The 8,350-nt window shown below is 43.2% G+C and overlaps 2 protein-coding genes across 2 annotated transcripts in view; one reads left to right on the top strand and one right to left on the bottom strand.

Moving 5' to 3' along the window:
• The window catches only part of MYEF2 (myelin expression factor 2), a 35,964-nt gene that overhangs the window by 25,400 nt on the left and 2,214 nt on the right, over positions 1-8,350 (bottom strand). The window contains exon 3 of the mRNA XM_006029047.3: positions 142-222. Within this exon, the coding sequence (XP_006029109.1) occupies positions 142-222 (81 nt within the window). The remainder of the gene's footprint in view (positions 1-141; positions 223-8,350) is intronic.
• CTXN2 (cortexin 2) overlaps positions 2,495-8,350 on the top strand; it is an 11,993-nt gene continuing 6,137 nt past the window's right edge. The window contains exon 1 of the mRNA XM_006029041.2: positions 2,495-2,536. The gene's annotated coding sequence lies outside the window, so the exon portion shown is untranslated. The remainder of the gene's footprint in view (positions 2,537-8,350) is intronic.

The raw sequence follows: 8,350 nt of genomic DNA, 5'->3' as shown, positions 1-8,350 counted from the left end.
CCCCCGCCCCCCTCAAAAAGCTTTTATTTATTATTATTATTATTTGCATGCATGTTTATTGTTTCCTCAAACTGTAGCTGGTCGTTCCTTCCTTCCGCCAACAATACTATGTGCAGTCTTACTCACAAAATAATGAATTACCTCCAGGTTTGGGGCGGTCCCACATAGTTGCATGAACGTTGCTTTCCAACTCTGTTGGCCCAGTTTGGCCCTGCATTAGTGCTGCGCACAGCACAGGGACGGAGGATCAGGGTAAAACACGCCCTTACTTCTAGGGGTGCCAGGGCCTGCAGAATTAGAGCCCCGAGTTAGAAGGGCCTCCAGCAGCACCATCTACTTGCTCCTCCAGCTGCAACTATCTATTTCTCCATGGGCTGTTTTAACATGGCATAGGAACTCCCCTCCCCTGCCTGGGGATACTTCATTCCCCCATGTTGTCTGTTTCAGGGAAGACCCATTTTCAAGTGTAGTCCCATGAAAAGCCTACAATAAAAGGAGCTATCAGCACAGGAGTAAATGCTGACGTGTCCTCTACCACCAAACTATCTGCTCCAACCTCATTAAAAGAAATCCATTCCATTTTTCTGTGGCTTGTATTGTCACTTGTTAAGATAGGGCTGTTTACCTCGCTCGACAGTTTCAATACATTGTGTGCAACTTTTCATATTCTATTCCCCTGACAGTATTATCGCATAGGGTTATTTATAGGGTTATTTATCTTGAATCCCCAGCTTTGAGATCATTGTGTCTCTTCTTTCTGCCAGTAAGAATATTAATGTCATGTAATTATTTAAATATACAGAAAATGTGCTTCAATATTAACCTTTAACGCTGTTGGATACTAATGATTGTCAGTGCAAATTTAATTATTGCTAGAATACACAGAATTCTATATGGGCATTGATTTTATTGCTAAATCTAAATAGATTAATAAGTAATCAAAATAAATGTAAGGGCAAGGGGCTGCTCCGGAGCTGCTGGGATCTTGCAGCAGAGGCAGCTTGGTTGGGGCCAGGGCAGAGCCACAATCTGTACCCTGCATACTCTGGACTGGGGCACACCGGCATCAGATCCACAGCATGCAGGATACAAATTGTGGCACCGGCCCCGACAAGCTGCCCCTGGCTCAAGATCCCAGCAGCTCCGGAGCAGCCTGCTTCCCTGTCCTGCCAGAACGGCTGGGGCCAGTCTCCATTGCAACCCCAGCCTTGCACTATCACAAGGCAGCTACAGCTGGAGTTTCCATGGAGATTACTCCCAGCCATGCGGACAGGGGCTACTGGGAAATGGGATCCACTGCCAGCTGGATCCAACCCGTGGGCTGGAATTTGCCAGCCCTTGCATTAGGTCCATCCTGGAAGGTGAGGCATATATACCTTTGTGAATGGAAATTGAACAACTCAAAATATTGTTTTTCATTCAGAGGGGGTCATTCTAACCTCCCACTTAATCTTCTCTACAGCATACAAAAAATAAGGTATACTGATGTAAATAGATTTCTGCCGATATAACTGAATCCACACTAATGGAGTCAAACTATTTCAACAATAACTTTAGTTAAAGTGGCACAACTTTTTGTGTGTAGCCAAGGCCTTTAAGATTTTTTGTACACATTCCCATCTGTCTCAGCAAATTCAGCTACACCTTCATTTGGGCTGGTACACAGTGATACAGGTTACCAGTAGCATTGTCACCTTTTTTCTTTTGTTCTCTAGAATCACGGCTTTTGTTTATTTCTAATTATAATTGTTGAAACTACGGTCTGTGCCATCCATATGACGGTAGCATGCTACACCCAGTACAACATCTACAAAGGACAAAAATTGCACAAGGAATATGTGCAGGACTGCTAGTTTGTAGGGCCCATAAAAGCAACCACAAAGGGCAATTTTCATCACTGGAGGTGGGTACAGGTGAACAAGCTTTTAAAAGGGTATCTTGCTTTCCAGGGTGTCATGGCTGAGGAAAGTGATGCTGTCATAGGACTTAATTGTGTATATTATTGTGGTAAAGAGAGCAATTTATCTGCTGATTTGCAGTGGCATATTGACTATTGATTTTATACCACTGCAAAAGTTTGATACTATATTAGCGATATATTTGGTAGCCATGTTGGTCTGAAACAAAAAGAGATGCAACATTCTTGGTTCAGGGACAATACTTTTTATTAGACCAACTAAAAAATCTCAGAAAAATATCTTAAATTGCTCTAGGTGAGAGTAGAGTGGAAGAGCTGGGTTGCAGAGGTGGGAACATGACACTGGGAGTCATGGGAGGATGGCAGTTGTGGTGAAATGAAGTAAGTCATTCACTGAAGCAAAATGAAAAAATAAAACCCCCAAGAATAAAATGAAACCAGTGAATAAGAATAAAAAATAAAAATAAGAAAAGTCTCATGTGTTAATGAATTGAGATTGGATGGAGGGGGGAGGGGGCAGGGGGAACCAGTCAGCAGAAGCCATGCTGCCCCAGGGAGCTGGCAGCAGGGAGGAAAGACACTTTCCTTTGGCTCATTTTCTGCCTCTGGTTGATGAAGGTAGGTAGGTAATAACTGGCTGCTAGCATGGGGTCGCATCCTCTGGGGGAAAGATGGGGAGTTGACTTGGTGCCCCTTGGGCAATAGCATTTGGAGGGCAGGGGGGAAATTTTGTCCATAAAGAGTAGGAGGCTGGGGAGGGGCAGTGCATCCTGGGATGCTTGAAGACTGAAAATTAGATGTTTTATCTCCGGAGAGCAGTCTCACATTATTGTAATATGAGCTGAGTGACACGGCCAAGATAAACCTCACCCACAGTGACATAATAATTTAAAGTTGCCTGGAGGGAGCTTAGCACTAGTTTTTTACTTTAGCGTGTATGAAACTTCCATAGTAAGAGCTTTTAATATAGCCTAAGGGTAATGTGTAACAACACCCTGACGAAGGCACTAGAGAGCTTAGCCAGAATCCAAAATTAATACCACTTTTTTATTCCATAGCTGAATATAAAACAGGATGGGGAAGGAAAAGAACCTCTGAATATTTTGAGGAACCAGTGTCCAGGTCCCTGACTGCCTAGCAAACCTTCCTGCCTGCCCTCCAAGCTGACAACCCAAAAGGCCAACCCTCCATGAAATTGTTCACAGCTCCCTGGGGAGTTCACCAAATTGGCCAGGCGCTCAGAAACTTTCCACTGAAACAATGCAGGTCTATTAGGCACTTCAAAGTCTAAATCTCATGGTGCTTTTAAAAATGTCCTATTTCATTGTACAGTACATCAACAGGCTCTTAAGCTGCCTTTGAAAATGGAACTTAAGGCCCTATGTCCTTTCCAATCAGAGCCTGTGGCTTTTTTTCTTATCTAATTATCAGTGAAAGGGGCAAAACTGTTGTTTAGAAACTGTCTCCCCTGTATGGTGTTTGTTGGAGCACTCATTATTAACCTTTTACTCCCACTCCCATCCCTGTTTTTACATTGGTTGTCCCAATAATTTTGTTGGTACACATTTAGTAACCCCCTCTAATAACAGGAGGAGGTAACAGGCACACAATTCCTATGCGTAGGCTCGTGTATGGTGCTTGAAGCAGGTATACTCAGCATGTCATTATTTTTTAATAAGTATTATTATGGTGACACTGGAAATGTGCTAGATATTTCCCAGGTGCAATCACTGTTTACAGCTGTTACCTTGTGAAAATGACGATGTATTTTAGCTTAATTACATACATTTTTTTCCCCTTTTACTGTGGATGATTTACTTTGGGACCATTGCAGCTCATTTAAGAATTCCTTATTCCACCAGCCAGGAGTAGTTTCAAGCTGTTCTGTATTGCCTAGGGCCATACCCAGTCTATATTGTTTTACTTTAAATGCAAAATAGACTTAATGACAACTAAAAGGCATTTTTGCAGAGGTGCCATAGCTTGTAAGTAAAAGAAAGCATGATACTCCCCCAACCTCAACCCCTACAATTAAACCCCCATTGCAGAAATTATGCAGCTTACATTTTTGAGTGCCAAAATACCACACACATCAGATAAACAGGCTATGGATTGCAATGGATTGTTTCCTGCCAGAAATCCCCCAGAAGCAGCATAGTGGTAATATAACAAATTCAAACTAAAATCCACCTTCACTGCTGAGCTTAATACCTGCAGCTGTACTGCTGATTGCATCCAGCTGTCTTGTCTGTTGCTTCAGTATTTTTTTTCCAGTTTGTATTCTTTCACCTCTCTTTTTTAGAGTAAAAGCCTTCAGTAGGATTCATTAGGTTTCTTCTCTCTAGACACTTGCCCACTTTCGGTTATCAAAGAACATTGCTTTGATTTGTTTTGAGATAGAAATCAACATCTGAAAATCAAACATTTATGGTATGAAGCCTGCCATTTAGAGATGGACTTTTTTTTTTGTATTTTAATTCAGTAATTCAGACCAAGGCAGATAGTTAACTGATCCCACTTCTGCCAGGGCCAGGAAGCAAAGTTTTCTCAGTGGATGGTTTCTGATTGGGCCAATATGGCTTCAGTATGTTAAGTTTTTACTCAGTATTCTTTGTTTTGGTGATATGGCCCTAAGTGGCTAATGGGGTAGGCCTCCCACTTTTTCTGGTGAGAATTATTTTGATACTGAATACAATTTATAAATTAGGAAGATGATTGGATAAGGACTTAAGGGCATAAACAACAAAACCCTTTAATACATGCATAACTGTTGGGACAGAGTAATCCCAATGCTGGACAGGAGCTCCAAAGAGCTGCAAATCTTTTTCTTATTTCTATTTATTTCTGTCTACTTCTAGATTTGTGTTTTTCTTGTTCTAAGACTGTGCTGTATTAAATTCCTTACTCTATCAGGGTTTACTGAGAGAGCTTGAGGTCCCTGGGGAGCTATAGAAAGGAATACAGAATAATAGACTTTTTATCCATATTAAAGGTTTAAATGCCTAGTTTACATACATACAACACCTCATACTTGCTATATGAATAGAATCCTTCATCTCTTCCTGCTCCACTCCAGGGTCTATTACCCCGCCCATTTCACTCATTTATTAGTTCCTTCCACCCATAGACCTACTGAAATGTTTAGAAGGGGAGCCTGGCTTTTATCACTCATAAGATCTTCTTGAACAGAGTTCTCCACAGACCTTACATACTAACCTAATATGAATGATGACAATTCTTAAAAAAAGATATTTAAGAAGTTAAGTTTGAAAGTGCATTTTAGTGGAGTCTATTTATTCCTCAAAAGAGTCCCATTTTCTTTACAGTCCTACAACTTTATAATAACTTTCTTTTGAAGTCTAAAAATAAAGTGGGGGAGCAAACCAGTTTCCTATTGTCGCTCCCTGCCAACCCACCTCACCTTAACTTTTCCCAATTATATCCATAAAGGACCAATAGCATGTCACTAGATTGTTATAAAACCTTTACTTCTATTTAAAGGATCCACTAGTTTGGATAGAGATGATCTTGCCTCAGGCAAGGGGTTAACTTAGATGACCTCTGGAGGTCCTTTCCAGACCTACTTCTTATGAGTCTCTGGTTCACTTCCAACTTAATCCTGTCCATGACTCTAATCTTGTATCAAATCAATGAGCAGTCCAGTTGAGGCCAATGAGGTTTTTATTGCTATGTTCATTCAAAGCAGGACGGAACCTAATAAAAATAGAAAGTAGTGTGTGATGTGGGTCCCATCTGTTCACACATACAGCATGCACAGACTGTTAACCAGTTTGTCCTCTGAGAAATGCCTGCCCAAACTCTGGGCAAAAATAGTGGCTTCATTTATTTTTGTCTTTCATTTTTTTTCCACTTTAAAGTACAGCACTTTAGAGTGCAGAGGGTGCTTTAAAAAATAGTAGTATTACTGGTCAACTGACAACCAGCAGCTGAATATGAAATATGAGAGCTCTCATTCTCAGCTGCTGGCTGCCTGTTGCATTCCCATCTTGGCTTCCGTGAAAAATGGAGGTCAAACAGGTGAAAATAGGGGAGAGGGAAGTGTTTAAAATAGAACCAGGAGTGCTGCTTTTGAGAAGAATTGCAGGATTTAAGTCTACCTAAGCTGGCAACAGTACAAATGCAAGGATAAATAAAAAATTGGACCAGCATTCAAGCCCACAGGAGGTCCCCTGAGGGGAGAACTCCATAAGATTTACCCAAATCAATCTGAAGGTAGGTAGGTAGGGTAAATGCACTCCCTTTTCACACCAAGAACCCATCCACACAGAAGCTATGTGCCTATACCTCTCACTCCCAGCAAAACAGAGCAGCTCCAGTGGAGCCACACCACAACAGCCTCCTCCAGTTTGATTGCTTCTAAGGCTCCACTTAGGAGAAATCTCCCAGGTATAAAGAGGATCAATAGACAAGAAAATAAGCATTTAACAGAAAGGACTAGAGCTATCTTGCCCCTCCCCCATCAGTAAACTGATGAGGGAATAATCAGACTCCATCCATTTATCCTGCTTCTCCTGAATTCTAGCCCCCAGCTTCCCATCCTCCTCTCTTACCCAGTAGAGTGCTTAACTCCATGTAAAGCCCTTTGCAAAGTCTAAAGAAATGGTGGTGGTGCCGTTGAGGAGACCGAGTAGACCTGTACACAGAAGCTTTTTTGGGAGGCACAATCTGCCCTATTACATATGAGATTTACACAAAATATATCCTTTACAAATGAAGTTGTGTTATATTTTTCAGTATCAGACACTGTTTACCAAATGATTGGCTGTGCAACAAGTAGAAGATTGAGGTAGTTAGCCAGGTTAGTCTGAAGTCAGGCAGAAAGCAAATCAGGGTGGCACAGGTGCCATCCTGCCCTGCTTTCTGTGAAGTAGAAGGTCATTAAGAGCCATTAACTTACAACACCAAATGTGGATCTTGATTAGGAGGAGCCTAGTAGTCAACACTGATAGTGTGACAGTGCCCATGATCTTAGGCCATTTTGCCGGATGCAGAATAAACAACAAAAAGGTGATGGCATAGGAGACTGCATGGGCATGAGGAAAAATGTTACACATCAGGTTTTTGTGTGTTTATTTGAAAATGCTTCTTAATAAAAAATGTGTAGTTATATCAAGGTGTGCATCGATATCAAGATATCTCCTGTGATACTGAATGTTACCTTTGCTTTTACCCTCATGTCTTAAGGTCTACAGCAGCAGTTCCCAATCTGTGGTATGGGTACCACCAGTGGTATGCAGGCAACCTATCAGTGGTACGAGTTAACAGATTTATTATAATTACTTTATATGACAAAAATTTGCTGATGGTACTTAAGGTTGTATCATTTTAAATTGATGGTGTGCAACCTGCCAGAGTCTGGCAACCACCGATCTACAGGTATCTAAGATTTCTAGCTGAACCTTGCATGCCTAATGCCCGTGCACTAATCCAATTCTGTTGAAATCGTCATGAATTTCCAGAGAGGTGTTTGGCAACTCTGATGCACAAGGATGGATGTATTATCTTCTGAAGCATTTCTACCCATTTGAATTGGTTATGCAAATCCCCCTTTAAAAAGCCGTGGTCACTCCTTACCCACAATTTGCAACACCTCCTGCTGCTGCACATGTTTGCTTCTGAAATGTGTATTGAAGTGTGGACCTACAAAATAGATCTAATTTAGGAGGAAACTGCAGAAGAGGTTCAGCACTAGTGACAGCTCCTGGGTAACCACTGGTGTTTGCAGTGCTAAGGTAGGAGAGGGAAGGGGTGGGGCAAGGATGCTGGCAGCGTTAGAGGCAGATTCATGGTAAGAATCATCCTTCTGTTCACCACAAACCAGCTGAATGTAAAGGCTGAAATCTTGCTGATGCTCCACGCGGTAAATTTAAGACAAGCAGCCTTTGGCCCACGCGTGTTTAACATGGCGCGTCCCTTATTCACCGCCAGATGGGAGGGAGCCTGCCAGGGAAAAACCTAACGGAGGTGGCACCACCCCTGGCGTGACAGCTAAACGAGTCCTGGCTAAATCAGGATTTTAGCGATGCCCCGGTGACATGCCTGCCACTTCAGAAACTAGTCCCCATTGCCTGCCTGGGGGCTGGCGGCTACCTGGCTCGCTCTCCCCAAGAGGCTTGATGGAGATTTGCCTCGAGCCTCCCTGATGTGGAGCCCACCTTCCTCTTCCCTTTTCCCTCCTCCTCCTCCTCCTTCCCTCCCGCCTGCGGTGCTGCCTTCCCGAGCGGTGGCAGGCGCGCGGGGCAGCCCCCGCGGGGGAGCACCTGGCCCAGCTCGGCGGCGGCGGGGAGGGAAGGAGCAGGGCGGCTGCGGCGGGCTTGGGGATGCCTCGCACGTAGCTGCGGCAAGCTCCGCGGGTCTGATCCGAGCGGCGATGGTAATGAAGGGGCGGGGGGGGGTTCAAGGCGGCTCCAA

The sequence above is a fragment of the Alligator sinensis genome, unplaced genomic scaffold (assembly GCF_000455745.1).
Source record: "Alligator sinensis unplaced genomic scaffold, ASM45574v1 scaffold814_1, whole genome shotgun sequence".
Classification (NCBI taxonomy): domain Eukaryota; kingdom Metazoa; phylum Chordata; order Crocodylia; family Alligatoridae; genus Alligator; species Alligator sinensis.
Note: the sequence above shows the minus strand (reverse complement) of the source record. Positions and strands in the feature narration are given on the sequence as shown.